At 44.3% G+C, this 23,275-nt stretch overlaps 1 protein-coding gene across 1 annotated transcript in view; it reads left to right on the top strand.

Moving 5' to 3' along the window:
- Vsnl1 (visinin like 1) overlaps positions 1 to 23,275 on the top strand; it is a 119,434-nt gene that overhangs the window by 93,784 nt on the left and 2,375 nt on the right. Inside the window, exon 3 of the mRNA XM_031356140.1 lies at positions 19,144 to 19,359. Within this exon, the coding sequence (XP_031212000.1) occupies positions 19,144 to 19,359 (216 nt within the window). The remainder of the gene's footprint in view (positions 1 to 19,143; positions 19,360 to 23,275) is intronic.

The raw sequence follows: 23,275 nt of genomic DNA, 5'->3' as shown, positions 1-23,275 counted from the left end.
TCAAGGAGTTGGGGTGGCCGAGGTACCCAGCAGGAGGAGTGTGGGCAGAACCCAGAAGGATTCCTATAGCCAGGCAGTGGTGACACACACGTTTAATCCCAGCACTTGGGAGGCAGAGGCAGGCGGATTTCTGAGTTCAAGGCCAGCCTGGTCTACAGAGTGAGTTCCAAGACAGCCAAAGCTACACAGAGAAACCCTGGCTCAAAAAATAATAATAATAATAGTAATAATAGGAAGGATTCCTTATAATCAATATAAGATTGAAGTGCCTGAGGCTGGATACTCAATGAAACTGGAAATGTTTTCAAGGCCCACGCTCAGAAGCCCCTGTAGAATTGGATCAGCAAAGTGATACCTTCTATGGTATAGGATGAGGACACCCAAGAGCTTACAGGAAATAAGTTCAAATTTGCATAAACTCTAGCTCATTCTAGAGGCACGGGTCTGATGCAGGCAAGACTCTGTGCCGGTTTCCGGGGATTTTGCTAGAGACTAAAAGCCTAGATGGCTGCCCAGGACTCCATGCTCCAAAGCAACTCCGATTTGGACTAGAATTATACTATCCCCATCTTGAAATTCTTCAGAAAAAAATTTTAAATCAAAGAGGCTCCCTGTTTTCATTTCGTGCAAGGCTCCACAAATCAGGTGCAGTGTCTTGACCAGAGCAGAGGCATACTACCCTGCAGTCCTCAGAGGAAGAAGCAGGTATGTTTTCTCTCTCTCCAGATTGTTGATTTAGGGTCCTTTCAGCATACCATGCAGAAAGGCAACATCGGCAAACACTGCCTGTATCATGGGTTCAGTCAGTTGTGATGCCCATGCCATGCATCATAGGCATAAATGAAGCCAAGGCGAAGATACACTGTGTTCACCACCTGGCACAACAATTTCTCTGGGCCAACAAAGCAAGAAGATTCTTAGGTAGGAATAGGAAAAGGTAGAGAATGGGTGTTGGTAGCCAGGATTCTCAATACTGTGCATAAAACAATGATTATCTCAAGGGCATAGCATACAGCTCAGCCTCGTGCCCTCTATGTGCCCAGTGCTATTCACTAGCCTTTCCTTTCATCATAGAATCCCTCTGACCTGCGTAGCCTCCAACAGTCCCACCAAGAGTCCAGTTTCAAGAATGCCTGACTGTTTCTAAGCACAGAAACAGTGCTGCCCCCAAGTGGTAAGCTCAGGCTGACTGCTGGATCTGAATAGAAGGAAGCCCACGCAGACTCCAGCCCAGCTCCACAACACACACACACACACACACACACACACACACTCACTCACATAGGCACACCCCCCTCTGGGCATACAAGCACCTATTTTTTGTCACCAGGAGCACATCCTTCCACAGATCTCAGAGAACTCCATTGCTTAAGAAGCTTTTGGACTAGCACTCCAGTTGCTATAGTCACAAGGCTTGGCCCAGGTAAGGTCCCAAGGAGGCATCTGGGCTGCAGGGTAGGGTCCTCAAAAACAAAAATGATTACAGTTGGTAGAATAAGTGTCAGAGGTCTGCTAGGAATGACGTACCCTCCCAGAGTTTAAAGCCCTGGGCAGCAGGGCAGCCAAAAGCAGGACTGGTAACAGGTAATGGGCAAATGGAAAACTCTAAATAACCAGGATGAGACGCTGTTTGTCCTTATCCTGCATGATCTCAGAGCTTGAGATCAGAAATCCCTTCATCTGTGCCACCAGAGGACTCTGCAGTTGGCCTTCTGGCACTTGCATCTCAGCTCTACCATTTACTGTGTGACCTTATGAAGTAACATTGCCTCTCTGTGCTGTTTCCTCATCTACAAGCTCGACCTTTTGGGTCTACTGAGGAACTAAAATAAACATACAAAAGGAGTTAAAATGATATGTGTCAATAAAGTGAAGCCAATTGTGTCCTTTCTAGTCTTCAGAGACATTACAAATTATGAGATAGACTCTACCACTAGTATCCACATGACAGCAGCAGAAGGACTGGGAATGGGTCACTTTTTTTTAGCATCTTCTTTGTGCTGGCATCTTACAAATGCTTTACATAAGCTATTGCATCAACTCTCCCAACCACTTTAGGGAACAGACATCTTTACACATTCAAAACTGAGGCTCAGAAACACAGAGCTCTGCTCAAAGTTACACTTCAGAAATGCACCTGGGGAGGGGTTACATGACCCCCACAGCTCACTCATTGCTCTAAGACAACAATGGTGGGGTGGGGCAGACACTGTTGCTTCTTGAAGCAAGAGAAAATGTTGATATATCTCTAGGGACTGGGAGTTAGGATTTGCTGAAGTAACAAACATTTCAGGAATGTTCCATAAAGCCAGGGTAATTTCTGTAGCATCTCTGATGCACAGTAACTGGGAAAGAGGAAACAAGAGGCAGATTTTTAGGGAAACGGAAGGTGTTACTCTGGGACAAAGGCTTCACATGCTGTCTATGAGAAAAGGTGAGTGAACAGATAGTATGTAGAGAGCATGAGGTTGAGCTGTAGGATATGCCTTTAAGGAACCATTCTCTTCTGCACAGCATGTGGAAACCTCAGATCCCACCAAGACCCACACATATGCAGAAGGCCTGTCACTGCCTGCCTCTCATTGACCTAGAAGCTCTGTGGCCTTCTGACACGGAGGGCAAGGTGCTTCAGCCTCACAGCTTTCCTAATTCACAGGAAAACACCAAATTGCCTGTGCTGTGACAGGTACATATTTCTGGAGTTCATGTATTGTTATCATAGCCTATGCATCTAACAATACATTCCTTGGTTTTGTTAGAGCTGCTTAAAAGCTTAAACAGTCGTTGCTAGCTGAAAGTCTCATGAGGCTAGTGAGAGCACTTGGAATGCAGCTAGGAGAAGCTGAGTGCAGTGATTTCAAAGACCCTCCCACCCCCACCCAGAAAAAAGAGCATCGCATTGACAGCGTTCATGTTGATTCAGTGATGACATGATATTGATGTGGATGGGTTAAATCAAATACCTTTTTAAAATCATATCCCCTTGTACTTTTCCAGAGATACCCATGGTCTGCCCTGTATCTGGAGTGTGCTTTGGAAGTTAGAAAATATTTTCCTTCCTTTCTGGGTCAACTGCTGTAAAGCTTCGCCTGAAGAGAGCCTCTCAGACATTCTGCTCTGTTCGTGGTCTGTAGGCAGAGAAACTGAGGCATCAATACCATCCACACCAATATCATGTCATCACTGAATCAACATGAACGCTGTCAATGCGATGCTCTTTTTCTGGGTAGGGGTGGGAGGGTCTTTGAAATCACTGCACTCAGCTTCTCCTAGCTGCATTCCAAGTGCTCACTAGCCTCATGAGACGTTCAGCTAGCAAGGACTGTTTAAGCTTTTAAGCGCTTGAAGAAATGATTCCGGTGCTTTAGGTGGCATCCCCACTCTGTCCCTGATACCAGATCAGCCCTTCACCGTCCTCGGGTTTGCCTGAGTCCCACTCTCAAGTATCACTGGCCCTGCCCTCTCCTGAGGGAAAACCTGGAGATTGCTCCTGGGAGAGGCATCTTTATTCATGAGCCTGCTCGAGGGAGCCCTAGGAGGCAGTGGGAGGCAGCTCTCTGCTTTCCCTGCAGACTCGGAGATAAATATGGAACTGTGAGAGGAGAGCTTCCCTGCTGGGAGTCAGGACATCCAACAATAAACAAGGACTGGTGGCAGGGAGACACCTCAGGCCTAGACCAGCCCCTAGCATCATTCTCCAGCCTGTTCCCCGCCAAGCAGGCTCAGTTGAGTCACTGGGCAGCTACAGGCTGGACTTCAGTTCCAACACTGCCTGTTCTATGCCCAGTAAGGTGCCTGCTAGCCTCAGACACATTCACCATCTGCCCCTTCCAGGATGCCTCCCTGCCTGCCCAGTGTGTCTAAGTTTCCTGAGTCAGACCCTGAAGACCCCAGAGAAATCATCAGACCCCCAAGTGGAATCAGAGGAGGCAGTTCCAGAGATGTCAATTTGCAGAACCCAGATCCCTTCCAAACTGGTCCCAGTGAGAATTTTTATTTTCTCCAAGGCTCTAAGAGATGAACTTGTTCAGGATGGCTTAGGAGGTCCAGCTCTGTTCAAGCTGGTTAGAGCCGGTCATGGTGTATATTGTACCCACAACAGGTGTCTAGGATGGCGTGTAATACAAACTCTAACCAGAGGCAGAGACCTCTGTTGTGTCCTTTAATTGATGCACTACTCCCTCAGGTGTGGCCCACATGACAGTCCCTATGAACACATACACATACTTATACACAAATATATACACATTCAATATAGGCACATACCTGCACACATGCACACACACACACACATATATACACACACATTCTCAAACAATATAGATATTCATATAAACACACATACTTGCATAAAAACATTTTCACCAATGAACACATATATATGCACTCACACACATTCACAGTAAACTCATACATGTACTCACGCATACATACACATACAGGCACATACACATATGCATGCACATACACAAATACATATATACAAACACAAAAGCATATGCTCATACATGTACACACATGCACACATATATACACAAGCATGTGCACACACACACACACACACACACACACATACACCTGGATCTTCTTGAACAAGTAAATTGAGAGCCCTGGGCTTTTGCCAGAGGCCACAGGGACTAAACCATGGCTGAGCATTTTGACCAATCTGAGATTTCTAAGCACTGCTGAGCCCCAGGGTATCTCCTCACTGCCTAGGTCTCTCTACAATAGATGCAGACTGCCTGTAATAACAGAATGGAAAATCTGTACTTGTCCACATCTGTGTTTCCATTTTAGTTTGATGAGAGGTATGGAATGTCTTGCTCTAGGTCTAAATTGCCTGAGTTCAAGATCCAGCCACTAACTAGGTATGTGACCATAGACAAGGTACATAATCGCCTAATAAAGTGGTTCTCAACCTTCCTAATGCTGTGATCCTTTAACACAGTTACTCACATTGTGGTGATGCCCCATCCATAAGATTACTTACTTCATTGCTACTTCATAACTAATTTTGCTACTGTTATGAATCCTAATGTAAATATCTGATATTTCTGATGGTCTTAGATGACCCCTATGAAAGGGTCATTCTACACCCAAAGAGGTCCTGATCCACAGTCTGAGAAACACTGTCCTATTACCTCTGTTTATTTGCCTGTGTAATGGGATAGCAGTGGTACCTAGATCACTGGTTTGACAGAGGATGTTATGCATATGTAAGTGTTTGAAACAGGCCTGGCATATAGTGCTATGAAGTATAATTAAAGCACTGCTTCTTGTAAAAGACAATATCAAAAGTTGTACAAATTTAGCATTCCAGAGGTTAGTGGAAGTGCTAACGCTGACAACGAGTAAATTCCCTTTTCTGTGTAAGAGTAAGCAAGCACAGACAGCTTAGTCCTTTCCCAAGTGTTGATCAGCCAATATGTGACCCAGCAGGGACCAGGACTCCACCTCCTATCCATTAGACCTGCTTCACATCCCCACAGGATGTTTGAAAGCAGAGAAAGTTCCACATGTGGCACACGAATCCACCTGCCCACGAGAGTGATCACCCTGGGTGTGAAAGGAGCCTTGCCATGATGCCCCTGACACACACTCAGAGACTTCCCATGCATCAACAGCTAATCCCCATTTGGTGCCTCTGTACCACTGAGTTAAGCATTGATAGACCTTTTCTAACATTATTCCCTGGGCAAAGAGCAAGGAGTTGAGAAGGAAAGTGATACAAAAGGAAGGTCCTTCCTAAAACATATCCTGAGGGTACTCAGGTCTCTCATAGATTTGTCTCAATAGATAGCAAGGTCTCCAAAGTCCTGGTACAGCCAACCTGAATGGTGGGATCCAGTTCCTTGTATTTGTGTGCATAAATTCTAAAAATTTCATGGGTTGGTTTCTCCAAAAAAAAAAAAAAAAGCTGTTGTTCCATCCCCCACATTCCCTTCACCCCACTGAAGATCTGGTTATTTCAAACAAGACTACCTCCTAAACCTAGCCTCTGGATCTAGCACCATATAAAAAGAAAGCTGGGGATTTCCTGGTATTCCTCTGAGAGTATCTGCACTTGCTGGTTTCCTAGAAACTGGTGGCAGGAAGGAGTATGTTGATCAAGCTAGCCAGAAAAAAAAAAGAAAAGAAAAGAAAACCTGAACTCCCCAGAGTTTTTCCTGTTGGCTACATCCCTTGCCTCAGCTGGATTACTGATGCTAACCAGATGTTTATCTGGATGACCTGGGTCTACATGGGTTTGACTGTAAATATAGATGGGCCTGCCAGAGAACACCTGTAGCCCTATTATGGGCCCACTGAGTTCACCTTTACCCTTCCTTGTGTTACTAAGTTTATGACTCTACACTTGCCTTCCCAGCCACATGAGACCAGGACATTTTTAATGCTTTTCTGCAAACATTTAAACCTAGCCAAAACCTAGCCCATAATGGAGATACACAGGATGATGATTACTAGTTCTTCACTCATATCTTTTCTCCATAAAAGAATAAAACAGGGCTGGGATGTAGCTCAATTCAATATCCAGCACCACATAAATGGGACTTGGAAGCCCACACCTATAATCCCAACACTGGGAAACTAATGATAAAAAGATTGGAAGTACAAGGTCATCCCCAGCTTCAAGTCAGGTTGGAAGCCAGTATGGGACACATGGGGCTCAGTTTTAAAAAAGAAGGAGGAAGAGGATGACAGAAGAAGGAAGAAGATGGAAGAAGAGAGAGAGAGAGAGAGAGAAAGGAAGGAAGAAAGAAAGAAAATGGAAAAGGAAAAAGTAAAACAAGAAAGAAGAAGGGAAAATGAATGAATGAAACATCACCACCTGTGGGTTTTTTTTTTCAAAGTTCTTCATATCCTTGGTACATGTATAGAGCACAGCCTTGCTCAGATATAAAGTAATAGTAAGAATAACAACAGTATCTTTCATTTGATGACTTATCATCAAGCAAGCACCTTGCAGGAGTCAGCATACCATCACCTGGTCAGTCCACCAGCTCCTTGCAAGTGGAAGGACAGGTACCAATCCTAGGCATTTTAACTCAATGCATGTATCCTTGAGTCAATCAATCAGCCCAGCAGCCACTTCACTCTCAACTCAACCCCTTGTTCTTATGAACTAAGGCTTTGGAAGTCATTACAAACCTTTTGATCAAAGTCCTACATCTAGTAAACTACACAAGTGAGATCCAATCCCAAATCCCTGGACCCCAAAGTTTGTACCTACTACCATGGCATTCTACCTACAGTGTGTGTGTGTGTGTGTGTGTGTGTGTACACATACATATGTTCATGTGTGGAAATGCACATATATAGGGAGTGCCTGTGGATACACATGTATAAAGAGATCAGAGATCAATCTCTAGTGTCATTACTCAGGCACTTTCCACTTTGATTTTTTTGGTTTATCTGTTTTGTTGGAGATCTATAGAGTGTTTTCTGATTTTCAGACAAGTTCTTTTACTTGGCCTGAAACTCACCAACTAGTCTAAGCTAGCTAGCCAGTAAGCCCCGGGGATCCACCTGCCTTCACTTTCACCATGCTTCACTTGACACTACCCTACTTTTTTTTTTTGTACTTAGGTCCTGAGGCTCAAAGCCAGGTCTTCAGGCTGACATGTCAATTACTTTACCAACTGAACTGTCTTCCCAGCCACCACCACCCCCACCCTCTCTTCTTTACATGACAGGATTTCTTTGTCTTTCTTTCTGTTATCAAATTTCATCCTACACCTGCATTAGCAGAGATGAGACTATGTGGATCGTATAATCTAAAAGTTGAAGACAGGGCAGTAATGGTTGGTGGGGTTTTGAAGAGTATGTTAGAGTTGGTAGTTCCATCCTTCAGACAACAGAAGGTATATGTATATTCTTGCATCAGGACTGAATACATTCATTTGTCACAATCATTCTTCTTTCACAACTGGAACATCCTTACCATGGGTTGCCACTGCTGCCACCAGTCCCCTTGGATTACATTGGTGATCTAACAGGTAGGATTCTGAGAGGTAGCCAGCCTGGGTATTCTCATCAGTGTCCCTGAGATGCTGTGAAATGAGTTCAGTGTAGGATGAAATGAATTGATCATAAGTAGAACACTTTGTTCTGAAGAAGTCAGAGAGAAAACAAATAATCAGGTAAAATCTGCCATGTCATCCACTTGAGAAGAACAATGAAAGAGAAAGCCAGGTGAGTAGCTGCCTTCCATCTCTCCCTGTGACGGCCATGCTTCCACCAACACCTTCAAGGATGCTCACCTACTGCCTAATTTCAGAATCAATTACTTTAAGAGCACCAAAATAACCTTCTTTCTAATACACCACATTGGCTCTAAATGGAAATGCATGACAATTCCCAAGCTATGATGTATTATTGACCTCCTATTTTTGTAACAAATAAGAAAAAGTTGGTGACTCATGATTATCATCAAGCAAAGGACTGGAGGAGTCCCCTTTCCCTAATCAAGATGCCGTTGACCCAATTTACACTGGAAATTGTGTATTGAATGGGAGGAAAGAGAATTGATTTGGTCTATATAGCCAACAGTACACTTCAGGATCTCTAACACTGCCAAAAGGGACAGTGACAGTGAGATACCATAGCAACAGAGAGAGGGAGAGGTGTAAAGGTGGAGACAGTGATCCATGGAAAGTATGTACTGCCAAACTTTCAATCTTTGCCTTGGTTTCTTGAGTTCTGGAATTGCAGGCACACACTACTACACCCTCAGTCTGTCTGTCTGTTTGTCTACCTGTTTATGTTTTACTCAGAATCAGAAAAATAAATTTAAAAATTATAACTGAAAGGAATCCTGACACTTCTTTGATGTATCCCTCCCTTTACATCCAGGGTAACAAAAGTCTTAGAGGTAAGCCATGCCTTGATACCCTGTCACTTTAAACCTACATCCTTTGTTCTACAACACATTGATCCTTACAAGAGGAACATAGAAAGCACCTACCTAATGAGCCAGACTTGACTCTGAGAGGAAATGAAGATACATTAAAGAACAAGCTCCAGAAATTTCCTTAGTTTGAAGGTGATTTTGCTTTTCCTATGGTAAGAATCCTAAAGGCATGCACACCTGGAAATAAATATCTGGGTTTGCCACCAGCCAACCTTTATGGAGCCCCCCATCATCCCTTTTAGGCCATGTGTCTTAATGTGTCCTCTGACACAAGAACCAAACTCTCTAAAAACCCAAAGTCATTTGCAAGAACCATTAAAAAAAAAAAGTAGATTACATTGCAATAAACACCACAATGCACCAGAGAGGTGTGATTAGGAAACAATGTATATTGTTACAAAGAGCAGAAGATGGAGCAGTTCTGAGACCTGAGTGTCCCTCTGGGGTAGAGAAGGGGGATTGTCCCTCCAGTCACCTTCTTAGAAGTTCGGGTGTTTGGGATATGCCGTGATTGCATCTACCCCTGCTTAGTTGCCTCCACAGAAGGGCAGACCCCTTCTCCTTTTTACTCCCCTGCCAGGCCTCCCTCCTGAAATGCATCTTAGAGCCAGATCCCAACAGGCTCCTGTGAGTGTCTATTGAATGAACACATTAACAGGAAACTGGTTTTGGACTCACCATCTCTAATTAAGGTGATATCTCTCTCTGTCTGTCTCTGTCTCTGTCTCTGTCTCTCTCCCTCTCTCCCTCTCCCTCTCCCTCTCCTCTCTCTCTCTCTCTCTCTCTCTCTCTCTCTCTCTCTCTCTCTCTCTCCCCCACCCAACTCCCCACATGATAGAGTGCTCGTGCTGTTCTGGGATGATTCATCTTCTATGAATCATCAACCAAAGTAGTAATGACAATGAGGCTAGAGACAAATGGTAAGCCTTCCTCAGCACGGCTGACTTTAGAAGCATTCAGAGCATACTTCTCCCCTTGTATTGCCCATTGGATAGGGTTGCAAGTGGTGCCACCTGTCTGAGGTAACTTGCTATGCTCGTTTCTTACTCATTGAACACTTATTGTATGCCTGGCCTAGTACCAGGCACCAGAGATTAAAGTGGTGGCAAAAATCATTCGCAGCTCCATTTAGCTCACAGAGGACACAAGTCAGCAGCCCTATGGGCACTTCACAACTATGATAACTGTCATCAAAGACTGAACTGAATGGAGTGACTGCAGCAGCTTGATCTGACCCAAGAGCTGAAAAGTGGACATGGGTGAGTGGACAGAGGGAAAGGGGGAACACACACACACACAAAGCAGGGCTGCACCCAGAAGGCTCAGCAAGAACCTCGAGGAATAACAGAAGTCCCGGGAAAGGGGCCCAGAACCTGAACTCAAAGATTCAGACAGCAGCTGGAGACCTGATAGGATCCTTGCTTCCTCTGGAGTTATGGGGAGAATGGAGTGGAGAGCTGAGAGTGGATATGCAGGAAAGAGGTGAGTGCTAGCAATGTCCCATGTCAGTGGAGTTAACAGAGAGGCCAAGGCATTGGGGTCATGCCCTGGATTAGACCTCATGGAATTGAAAAGCTTGTGGCCAACACTAAATACTGCGTTAGCCTCAAGGACTTATCAGCAGCTCAGTGTATGTACATTATGGTCTGTTATGACATGGCTTCTCCCTCCAGGCATCACATAAGCATCCTGTCCTCTCGAGGAGTAAAGACAGCCTGGACCTGGTGGCCATGGAAGTAACCAGAACTATATGATGGCTAGGTCTATGATAATGGTATGGAAGCTGTATAATACTCCATAATGGAAGGAAGGGAGTGGGTCACATGACCCGCAGCTGGGATCCCAGGCATCATTTATTCCTATTCTCTACCCCTAAGCTACAAGTGATCTTGGAAGATATTAGGGTATATATAGGAAATAGAAAGCTAACTGCAAATGGGACTCCAAATTGCAGCATCTATGAGATCATCATCCACAAGGGGTGAGACTTTGAGGTCTCTTCCTCTTAGATGACTTTAGCTTGTGTTTTATGTCAAGTTGACATAAAACTAGCCATTGCAATTGACCCCTTGTCAAGTGAACACACAAACACATCACCATTGAGCTACAACCTTTCCTTTCTCATTCATCCCCAAGATCTCGAATTAAAAATGTAAATATCTTTTTAAATCCCCATAGTCATTACAGATTCAAAAATATTAAAAGTTCAGTTCCCTTTTAATATCTAGTCTCTTAGAAAAAAAATCCGAAATCTCTTTTAAAAGTTCAAGATCTCTCAACTGTGGAGGCTCATGTAAAAATCAAAAATAAGTTAAATATTTTCTTACTTTAAGAGGGAAGAAGAAAGTAAAACCCAGAGTGTAAATAAGTAAATGCCCTACTATGTGGGATCTACTTACAATCATCTGGGCTCCTCCCAAGGGCTTGATTCACTTCTCTGGCTACACTCCACAGCTACTGTTATTCTTGGTGGCTGTCCCATGGCATTGGCATCTTCAAAACCCTGGGGTCATCTGTTGAAACTGGGCTGAACTTTCACCAATAGCCTCTCCTGGCCTCTCTTCAGGGACTCCCATCTTGCCACACAATGCCGAACTTCAGCTGTCCTCCGTGATTCCTTCACGTCTTCAAAATCAGCACCACCTGGGTGGTTATTTACACTACCGAGTTCAGCTGCCAGCACTTGGCCTTGTGTAGAACACAGCTTCTGTGTGCTGACCCTCAGGAAACACTCTCCTGAAAATTTCACCTCAGCGATACTGCTTTCTTCTTAAGCATCTTCTTAAGCATCACTAACTTCTCAGCTCCAGATGACCAGAGTTGCGCTTCCCAGGAAAGCAAGCATTTCACACTTCAGTAGTTCTGGTATCGTTGTTAATCACAGCCAGTTCTTCAGCCCTAGTTAAGCAGAACCACAGAGTCTTAATTCAAAATAACAAATGGCTCCATAGTCTTTAAACTTCGCTGTCAAACTTCATAGGCCAGGCCTACATTATCTGCCTTGCCCTCAACATTCTTACCTTCCAAGTTCCTAAAATACCAGCCCACTGAAATCTCAACACTGCATGGCTTTTCTAGCTCAAAATCCTAGCCTTTTCATAATCTTAACCACAACAACACGGTAAGGTCTGTCACAGCCATGCCGTACTATCCTGGTACACTCCTCTTAGTTAACGTTACTATTGCTGTGATGAAACACTATGACTAAAGCAGCTTGGAGAGGAAAGGGTTTATTTGGCTTACACTTCAAGAGCCCTGCGGTTGGGCAGAGTGCCGCTCTCTTCCATGGCCCTGTGCAGCACAGCCACCCAGAGGTCTCTCCTCTTTGGTTCCATCTCGACCTCTGCTCCAGGCTGACTGACTAACATCCAGAATCTGGTTCTGTGGTCTGAGGGCCGTCTTCAGCTAGGAGCTGAGGAGCTGGCAAAGCCCTGCAGTGCCCTTGGTGCACACGCTCCTGATACAACCCATCGGCCATCACAGTAGCCTGGGAACAGGCTCAGGCCATGGTCTGGTTTGTACAGTACTTCCCATTTCAGGTCAGCTGAGAGATTCAAGAGGGACTGGCATGTCTCATTATAGAGAATCTGGAATAGCATGTGGGCATCTTGCCAGATGAGGAGATTCTCCTGAGATGACCACACACACACACACACACTTCACGGCACTCTCTAAATCTCACACAACTTCCTGATGGATGAGACATATTCCATCTTAACTAGGTGCAGAGCAGAGTTGAGTGAGGAGCAGCAGCCTGTATGGAAAGCTTAGTGCTCTGAGATCATTTCTGTACCCACTCTGATGATCTAGAGAAAGACAGGCTGGTGACATGACTGATACATTAAGCACAGGAGGGCTGTGGGCCTTGGTACCTCTTAGAGGTAATGAACCTTTCAGTCTTTACTGCTGGGTAGACCCCACAAAAGAATGCAAGGGTAACTAACTCCCTGTCTCAGGAAAAGCTTCTGCTGTCGAGCTAATTGGTTCTATATAGACTCCTGTTTCTACAAGAGTGAGAAGTAAAGACCACAGGCATTTTGTAGGGTTGTCTCTCTTTTCCTGAGTATTAGTCTCCCAGGGGTGGGTAGGGCTGTGGAGTTCTGTGAGGGACAGTGGAGATTTGTGTGATCCTGAAACTCCAGACAAAGCAGAAGATCAAAGCATAACTAAGCCTAATGTTTAAAACTCATAATGTTGTGTTTGCTGCCCTCGTCTGTGAGTTTATATACAATTTGTGTTCTGTACTTATTTATGAAATAGTTTAATTGATATCTTCTCTTAGTTACTTTTCTATTGCTGTGATGAGACACCATGACCGAGGCAGCTTATAAAAAGAAAGAGTTTATTGGGGCTTACAGTGTCAGAGGGTGAGCCCATGACTATTGTGGTTATGGTGGGGGCAGTGCAGGGGGTACAGCATTGGCAGATAGGCCTGGTGCTGGACCAAGAGCTGAGAGCTCACATCTAGACTCACAAGCACCAGGCAGAGAACAACTAGGAATGGTGTGGGCTTTTGAAATCTCAAGTGATATACATCTACCAACAAGGCCTAATCCTTCCCAAAACCAGTTCCACCAACTAGGGACAAGCACCCCAAATATATTAACCTATTGGGGCCATTCTCATTCAAACTACCATAAACTCCTCCACTGTTATTAATACTTTCTTTGTTTCCATTTGTGTTACCAACAGTTAATTCAAGGTTGACACATAGTAGCTGCTCATGAAATGTTTTTAAAATGAAAGAATAAACTAGTCTTTTTTTTAAGTTTTATTGCATTATGATGAGAAAAGTTACATGATTTCAATTTATCTGAATTTGTTAACATTTAAAAACATATTTTAAGTAAATAGAATTAAATCACATTCTTGTTTTCCTTTTTCACTCCAACTCCTGCCAGAGACCCTGCTTCAATACCTACAATGTCTTTTTTGTCATATTCTTTAAAATTTATAAAATATTATAACAATAAAAATTAGTATTATAAAAGTTGTTTGATACAAAACAACAATCAATTTAACAGTCTTATGTAGATGCTTGTCTACAGCAATACTGAAAATACATATTTTTTTCAATATACATTTTAAACAACTCCAAACATATTAACTGTATATTTCAAAAAAAGTCCAAATTTGTTTCTTTTTTTTCTCTCTGTGTAGCCCTGGCTGCCCTGGAAGTCACTCTGTAGACCAGGCTGGCCTGGAACTCAGAAATCCACCTGCCTCTGCCTCCCAAGTGCTGGGATTAAAGCCGTGTGCCACCACAGGGCAGCCTAAACTAGTCTTAAAAACAATCCTGGGTTGCATTTTAGCTTTAACCATTTTTCTGAAGCACATATAATACTGCCAGCAGGTGGTGACAAACACAAGAGAGAATTCCAGACATCGGGGATGATGGAAGCTAGGAATTATATAACACTTCAATAAACATGAATTTCTGTTTCTTTCCTCAACCAACTCCTGATTACAAGAATCACAAGGTGTGGTAGAAGTGGCTGAGTGGATCTCAGTTCAAATCCTGCTTCTTACAGCCTAGATCTTGTACAAACTCCCTAATCTTTCAAGTCTTGACTACTTACCCATAAAATGAAAAACATGAATAAATAAAAATGAGGGAAGAGGAGTTAAGACAAGATTTCTCTGAATAGACTTGGCTGCCCTGTCTATAGGCTAGGCAGGCCTCAGACTCACAGAGATCTGCCTGCCTCTGCCTCCTGAGTGTACCACCTCTGCCTGGATCTAAAATAAAGTTGATAATACCAGGCTTTATTATAAAGATTAAATAAGGTAACAAAGTATCCTATACAGACATATAGGTATAATCTCAATGTTCATTTCAAAATACAGTGTGTGGTGCATGCCTGAAATCCTAGCACTTAGGAGATAGAAGCAGGCAAATGGATTAATCGTTCAAGGCCAGCCTAAGCTACAGGAGAACCCTATTTTAAAATAGTAACAAAAAAAAAAATCAGTCGATGAAAATTACTTCCATATCAATATTTAATATAGAAGTTGAAGTGATATATATAGAAGTGAGGAGAAGTCAAGAATAATATTAGGAGAAAAAAAACCTGTATGTTCAGGCCCTGTTCTTCACTGAAATAGGTTAGAGTTCAAGCTCCTGCTTTCCTCTTGAAGAGACTGAATCGACTGCGGCTCCATTTTTCATAGTGACCCTTCTGGGGTTAGATCAAGCCGTCTGAGGGAGAGATATTCTCTGATAAGAAAAGCTCAGAACACGACAGAAGGAGTTTTCAGAGGAAATGGTCACTCCAGACATGCAACAACTCTCAAACCAACACTTCTTCCCCCAACAAAACGCACGGGCTGCCAGAGTCAGTAAATAGAGCTTCTTCAAGGCATATGTAACTTTTATAGTCCAAAATCTCTGATCGATTTTTTTCTCTCAAGAATTTCCCAGTTCTAAATTAATTTTTAATATACTGACCTACAGTGCCCGGCTATTTTTAGATTAAGCTGTCAGCTATCCCTTAACTTAAAGGTATGCTAAGAAAGTAGAAATATCACCCTGCCAGAATTGGGGTAGGGGGAATCGAAGGAAAAGTGCCCAGTGCTCTCCAGTGGCTTAAAGGCTGCTGGATAAACCACCCTGAGTTGGGGAACGGGGTGGGAGTGGGGGAATCTTTGAAGGGTTGGCTCTGCTCCATTCTGGGGCCAGATCTCAAGTGCCAGCCCTACAAGCAGAGCAGCACATCCATACATAACACCTGCCTGTAGAGGGACAACCTCCGCTGGTGCCCATGACCCACAAAGAGCAAGCATGCGCGTTAGAAAGTGTCAGGCGTGAATTTCCTCCTTTCTGCCTGCAGAACCTAGCATCCAGACCTCATGTTCAAGTCCATCAGTAGCTAGAGGGGAGATGAATGAGAGTGAGAATCCTATTGAGCGGGTCACAAGGAAGTAAGCCGCTTCCCTGAAGAACCCCTTCCTAAGGTCTCCCAAGCTCTGTGGCAGACTCCAAGTGATTTCTGAAATGACTACGTAGTCCAGGCGCACAAAGACTTCAAGCTGTTGGTCCCTGCATCCCCAACATCCAGGATGGTGCTCAAAAAGGAAACCTTGGAATTTTGATTAAGTACTGATAAGAGGAGGTGAGGAGAGACAGGATACAGTTAGGGAGCAAGGAAACAAAGGGCAATGCTGGCCCTTAGAATCACATAAAGGTAAGGTTGATGGCCGGATATAGTGGCACACGTCTGTAAACCCAGATCTTGAGAGGCAGGAGCAGTTCGGTTCAAGGCTGTCCTGGTCTAGTAATGAGTACGAGATTAACAGGGTTGCAGAGACCCTGTCTCAAAAAAAAAAAAAAAAAAAAAAAATCGAGGGAAGGGGTAGAAACCCATAAAAACAATAAGTAGCTTTGAAGTTTATGCATTCCGAGATAATGAAAAGCAAAACAGAAAACTGAAGAATGGGACTCAAGGGAGCTGCAGCTAAGATAGAAGTAACTGAGATGGGGCTGGTGAGATGGCTCGGTGGGTAAGAGCACTGACTGCTCTTTTGAAGGTCCTGAGTTCAAGTCCCAGCAACCACATGGTGGCTCACAACCACCCATAATGAGATCTGACGCCCTCTTCTGGTGCGTCTGAAGACAGCTACAGTATACTTAATTATAATAATAAGTATATCTTTAAAAGAAAAAAAAGAAGTAATTGAGATGGAGACAACTCTACCCTTCTTGTCCTATAGCCATGGAGACTTTGTGATCACCTATGAGCAGTTCCTAGAGCTAAAAGAGCACTTCCTGAAAGACCCTAAGGAGGAGACTCTGGAGGCCTTGGCTGACAAATTCAAATTAACAAGAGGAAACATTCGGCTTTGGTTCTCCCAGAAAATGACTGAGACGAAGCTCAAGCAGTGGTCTAAGCCCCAGGCCTGCAAGCACTGGGGAATGTACAGTCACCACCAGACACCAAGAGAGACCACCAGGCAGAACTCCAAGGAGTCCTCTCACAATGAACCTGGACTCTCCAAAGCTTTGGAAGCCTTGCATAGTCTCATGCTCTCTTCTGGGTACCAAAGCAGAGATGGCATGTCACAGGATTTCTGACTCCCTAGCGTATCTAGTATATGCTCTTTTTGTTAATGATTTTTCAGCTTCCTTATTGGGGCACAGGGCTGTTGGGCTTTATGTCTATCCCCAGTACATGAATAATAAAGCTATCATTCATAGAAAATAAGAAAAAAGAAAAGCAATTGCCCTTCTTTTAAGCCACTAAATGTCGGGGTGGTTTTTGCTACACAATGACAGAAACAGAAACAGTGTAGAGAAGTGACAGCTCCTAGATAAGAGCCAGTGGTCTTCAACCTTCCTAATGACCCTTTTTTTAAATTTTATTTTATTATTTCATGTGCATTGCTGTTTGCCTGCATGTATGTCTGTGTGAGGATGTAAGAGTCCCTGGAACTGGAGTTACAGTTACAGACAACTGTGAGCTGCTCTACGGGTGCTGGGAATTAAACCCTCATCCTCTGAAAGAGCAGCCAGTGCTCTTAACAGCTGAGCCATCTCTCCAGCCCCCAGCTGTGACCCTTTAATACAGTTCCTCATGTTATAGTGACCCCCAACCATAAAATTGTTTTTGTTACTACTTTATAACTGTAATTTTGCTACTGTTATGAATCATAATGTAAATATCTGTTTTTCTTTTGGTCTTAGGCAACCCCTGTGAAAGAGTTGCTCAACAAATGCCTCCCCCAAGGGTCCCGACCCACAAGTTGAGAACCACTATACTAGACACAGTCTGCCCGTGGCCTCCCTTGCCCCTCTAGTTCTGTGTAGGCCATACATATAGAGTCCTAATATGAAAAGGCCTATTTGCTTTCTATGGCAAATTTTCATTTTCCAATTTAAAAAATTATTTTATTATTAATCTGTATGTGCCTGCATGTGATGTATGATGTGTATATGAGTGTGCGTACACAGGTGCCGAAGAATGTAGATGGAGGTCTGAGGACAACTTATGGGCATCGGTTCTCTCTCCCCCTTTACTTGAGCTCCTGGGATCAAACTTGTATCAAACAGCAAGTGCCTTTACCGGCTGTGCTGTTTTGATGGACCTGAAGGAAATTCATCTACTTTCCAGTGTGCTTCTGGGTACTGGAAGAAGTGGGTGGGTAGGACATAGGGGAACCCAGCAGATAAGGACACAATTGTATCCATGGCCTCAGGGGCAATGAGGACAAGGGCTTAAGAGAGTACACTGGTGGCCATCCGAGTAGTGGCCGCTCACATGGTTCTTCCAATCAAGCAAAACCTAGGGCAGGAATAGGAGAGAGTAACCCTGGTGCTCGCTGCCAATGACTCCTACTTACAATATATTCATCCAGAATGCAAACAGACCTTCCCTGCATGCTTTGGACAGTACAGTTTGGTGTTGTTTCTGTTTTGGGTCTTGAGATATGTGGTTGTCAGTGTTCAGAACTGCCTGCTGTTTGTGGCACACTTGGGATCCTGCCTTAGGGGCACCAGGACCACTGTGAACTGGCTCTCAAGGTCTCAGCCCTACCATATGCATCCTCTCCTCTGCTCCTTGTGTCCATCCATTCTGTCACCCACGCAGCCTGTTGCCTGCTGGTTCTGTGAAGAAAGCTCTTTATGTCTCTCACAATAAGCCTAGTCATGTTCTATTTTTAATGGATTTTTAAATGTCTGCTCTGTAAAGGAAAAGTCCCTGTTTTTTTTTATTTTTTTTTTAAAAAACAAACAAACAAACAAAACAAAACTGGAATCTCACCCAGGGAGGTGACACATTGTGTCATGGCACCAGAGGCAGAGGCAGAAAACTGGTTCCTGCATCCTGTGGTGTGGTGACCCTAAAGAAATTTATGTTGCATCACCCAATGCAATCTGCTACCTGCCTCTCTCCTGCCCTATGGGTGACTAAAGGAACTACAGAAAAGCAAGGTGTTGAATGTCTGGGACCTCATCAATACAGAAGCCACATGCCTCCACAGGAAATGGTCTATACCTGTGCTCAAGGAAAGTGGAGAGAAGGCCTCCCCTTCTGCCTCCCTTCCCTTGATCATCATTGACCCAATGCATTCTGCTGACAGATAAGGCTCACACAGTCTCCAACTATGCTCTGTAGCCAGACTACACTGTAATGGGCATGGTATGAGCCTCTGCCCGTTCTCAATGCTAACCCTAGGGCCTCTCTGCACCTGTACTTCCTCCCACTCCTGACTGGTGACTTGTGTGTTCTTTGCAGTTCTTCCCCTATGGAGATGCATCCAAGTTTGCGCAGCACGCCTTCCGCACCTTTGACAAGAACGGTGATGGCACCATCGACTTCCGAGAGTTCATCTGTGCCCTGTCCATCACCTCCAGAGGCAGCTTTGAGCAGAAACTGAACTGGGCTTTCAACATGTATGATCTGGACGGGGACGGCAAGATCACCCGGGTGGAGATGCTGGAGATTATCGAGGTGGGTCTTCGAGAGGGGACACAAGGTAGTGGGCAGGGGAGATGCCATAGAAGCCATCCTGTACAAGTGTTCCTCTTACTCTCTGCAAGCCCTGCTAGTTACACACCAAGCTTTGGTTTCTCCCACCATGTTCCCACAGTAGCGCAGAGCAGAACAGTTACAGAGCCAAAAGCAGGGCATTCCTGTTACATAAAACTGGTGTTTTAGCCATTTACTTAGTACAAGACCTTTAACAGAAAAGGGCTTTCTGGGAGCAAAGGGTATTTATTACCAGGTCAGCCTCTAGTTCCTATTCTGGCTGGGCCCTGCTGAACATGGCAATCCCTTCCTTATACTATTTTGAACTGGGTCAGGGCCCAGAGCAGCCAGCAGCTGTAGGGGTCCCCTTACCCCACAACACCTCCATAAGATTCAATGGAATGCAGAGATCTTTTCCAGTTGTGTTGGTAAGAACCCATGATTCCTCTGCCTACTGCTCTGGTTGGATCATCAATCACCATTTCTTCTTGTGCTGCCTCCTGGATAACCACCCCCCCTTTGAAGTTCTCACAGTGCTCCGTCTCTCTTGAGTCTCTCCTCTTTGGGCCCAGGATGCAACTTCTACCTTAGGCTCCTCCCTCACATCACTTGACTCTACTCACATCTTACCTCCGAGAATGCCTTCCTTCCAGTAACCCTTTCTAAATGCACCTACTGTATCCCAACACAGTCTAACCTGACCAAGAAGGGGCATTTTGTAGCATTTAACACTGCCCTAAATCACCCTTTGTATATACTGTATACAGAACACAGGTCCTATACAGATTAGGATTCTGCATGTTCACTGCTATATCCCAGAACCAGAATCAGTGCCTCAAAGCTGAGAGGCACTCAGAATTGATGGATGTATTGATATCTTTAGTTGAATTATAAGGTCTTAGTGTGCTGGCCCATTCCTGTAGTAGACACTAAGGCCCAGAGAGAGAAATATGCTACTTATCATGAGCAAGATGGAGCTGGAACAAAGGTAGAACACAGCAGCCCAAGGAACTCTCCACATTCCACCACTCTCCTTCACTTGCCTTCCTAGGCAGTCAGTAGCTCTTCACCTAGCCCTCCCCTCTGTCCTACTCTGGCCACCTCTGAAGTTGGCTGCTTTTGTCACATGCTCTCTTTCTTCACATGTGTAGACACTTATCCTCCTCTGGCTTTTTCTGCCATGTCTTCAGTGCCTATAAGTGCTCTCCAAGGGGCCTACCAAATAGTGCCTTAGTTCTCTATTCATGGTCCCTTATGTATGAGGCTAGCTACACCTTACAGATTCTAAGGGCAAGGTCTTGTTTTCTCATTCTCCCTCTCATTCAACCCCTTGATCCTTTTCACATGCAGCTTGGCTCTCTCCAAGCTAGCAATGACCTTCCTTCCCAGTGGTTTTTTTCCCAAGTTTCTTCTTTTTCAACCCCTTGCCACATTTCCCCACTAATGACCAATCCCATTTTCCCCTAAGCTTTTTCTCAAATTGTTGTTAAGGCCCTTCAGCCAAAGACTACCAAAAATGTACCTGCTGTTGCACAAGTCACAACTGATTATTAATCAAGGCAAATTCAGAAAGGAGGTGCACTGGCTACTAGGTAGGTATACCATCGATGTGAAAAAACACCATGACCAAAGGAACTTGGGGAGGGAAGGGTTAATTTGACTTATACTTCCACATCTTTAGACCCGCATCAAAGGAAGTCAGGACAGGAACTCAAACAGGGCTGGAATCTGGTAGCAGGAGCTGATATAGAGACCATAGAGGGGTGCTTCTCACTGCCTTGCTCCTCATGGCTTGCTCAGTCTACTTTCTTATAGAACCCAGGATCAAACTACATGGGCTGGGCTCTCTCCATCTTCACTAATTAAGAAAGTGCCTTACAGATGAATCTTACGGAGGCACCTTCTCACCTGGGGTTCCCTCCTTTCAGATGACTCCGGCCTTTGTGAAGGTGACATAAACTGGCCAACACAGCTATGTTTCTCACTGGTGTGACTAAACACTGGTCAAAAGCATCTTAAATGGGGAGCTGTTTACTTTTGCTCAGTTTGTTACAATCCTTCAAAGGCTGGAAGGCGGAGGCCAGAGCTTAAAGCAGCTGGTCACATTGCAGCCAGTTCTGAAGCAGAGATCAGTACTGGCGCTCAGCTTGCTTTCTCTTTGGATTTGGTGTAGAACCCCATCCTAGGAAAAGGTTCTGCCCACAGCTAAGATGGATCTTGCACCTCAAATTAACCTCAACTAGAAATTCCCGCATGGATGCACCAGAGATTTGCCTCCTAGATGAGTCTACATCCTTCTGAACTGGCAATGAATGCTGACCATCACACAGGTTCTCAGTACTCGTAGGGTGGGAGATTTGGTAGGGGGATTCAGAAAGGGTGCAAGGAAGGAGGGGTCACTCTGGACTGGGTACTGTCACACAATGGAGAAGGGGGAAGCCTCTATCACTCAGTACCTCAACAAATACCACCTTTGAAAAAGTTCAACAGTACTAAGGATAAAGCTGTGGTTGCTAAAAAATAAAAATAAGCCAGGCGGTGGTGGTGCACGCCTTTAATCCCAGCACTAGGGAGGCAGAGGCAGGCGGATTTCTGAGTTCGAGGCCAGCCTGGTCTACAGAGTGAGTTCCAGGACAGCCAGGGATATACAGAGAAACCCTGTCTCAAAATAAAATAAAATAAAATAAAATAAAATAAAATAATTAATTAAATTAAATAAAAATAAAAATAAAATTTTCTAAAGCGGCAATGAGGACAACTATTCTGAACCTTCCTAATGCCTTGACCTTTAATACAGTTCCTCGACCCGTTAATGCAGTGCCTCATGTTGTGGCAACCTCACCCATGAAACTATTTTCATTGCTACTTTATAACTGTAATTTTGCTACTGTTATAAATCATAATATGGATATCTGATACACAGGATTTTCAAGATATCTATTTTGGGCCCCTCCCAAAGGGTCCCTCGACCTCAACCACCCTCGACTCACAGGGTCCTCCATCTTAGAGGGTGTCGGGGTCGCTTCCTGTGGCTTGGGCAATGTGCTGTCTTGTTCAGACATGATTTATGGAGTCTTTACATGATCCACTCCTGGCCACAGGTGTTTGACAAAGCGGTGCGTTTGACTAGAGAGCGTCAGGATTGGCTATGAGGTCCAGATGAGCCCCAGGAGCACTAGGGTCCCCTGGGGTCACACCAGGCCTACCTGGACAGTGGCAGCAGCTTCTCTTCCTCAACCACAGGGTACCCTTCTTTCGTCTCTTTTCTAGCTTATCCTCTCTCTCTCTTAAACCCTGTGCGCATCCTTATCCTTTTGGTTGCGAGCCTAGCCCTTAATGGCTGAGCCAACTCTCCAGCCTGATCCTGTGTACTCTCACACAAAGTTTTGTGGATGGATTTCTCATCCGGTTGGAGCCGAGAACCTCTTTTTTGCATGTTTAATTATTTTTACATCCTGGACATTCTGGCTTGTGGACATGGTGAATATGACATGGTATTACTTGTATGGTAGCATTTCTACTCAGGGTGTTGAAAAAGAGAAAATAGAAAACTTGAATGTGGATTAGTGTGGTTTCCCTAAGGCTTGTTTACGGAGGGAGATTTCTTCAGAGTTAGTTTTCCTACTGAACACAGAGCCCATTCTAATGTCTGTTTCTATTAATGACCTCATGTATTCACTGAGGTCTTTCCAATCTGAGTGGATAGAACCTTCTGTGCATAAGATGGGACTTACTCATGCATTTAAATGAACAGAGGCATAGATTTGATGTGTGTACAAGTAGAAAGGGGCATTTTTGGAAGACAGAGCCCTAAGGCATGGAAATGTTTAGGGGAAAAAAACCACGAAGATGAGTCAGGAAAGCAGATTGGGAATGACTGTCAGGGCTGGGGTGCCAA

Source organism: Mastomys coucha, unplaced genomic scaffold (assembly GCF_008632895.1).
Source record: "Mastomys coucha isolate ucsf_1 unplaced genomic scaffold, UCSF_Mcou_1 pScaffold6, whole genome shotgun sequence".
Taxonomy (NCBI): Eukaryota; Metazoa; Chordata; class Mammalia; order Rodentia; family Muridae; genus Mastomys; species Mastomys coucha.
The sequence above is the reverse complement of the archived record's forward strand: the minus strand, read 5'-3'. Positions and strand labels throughout refer to the sequence as shown.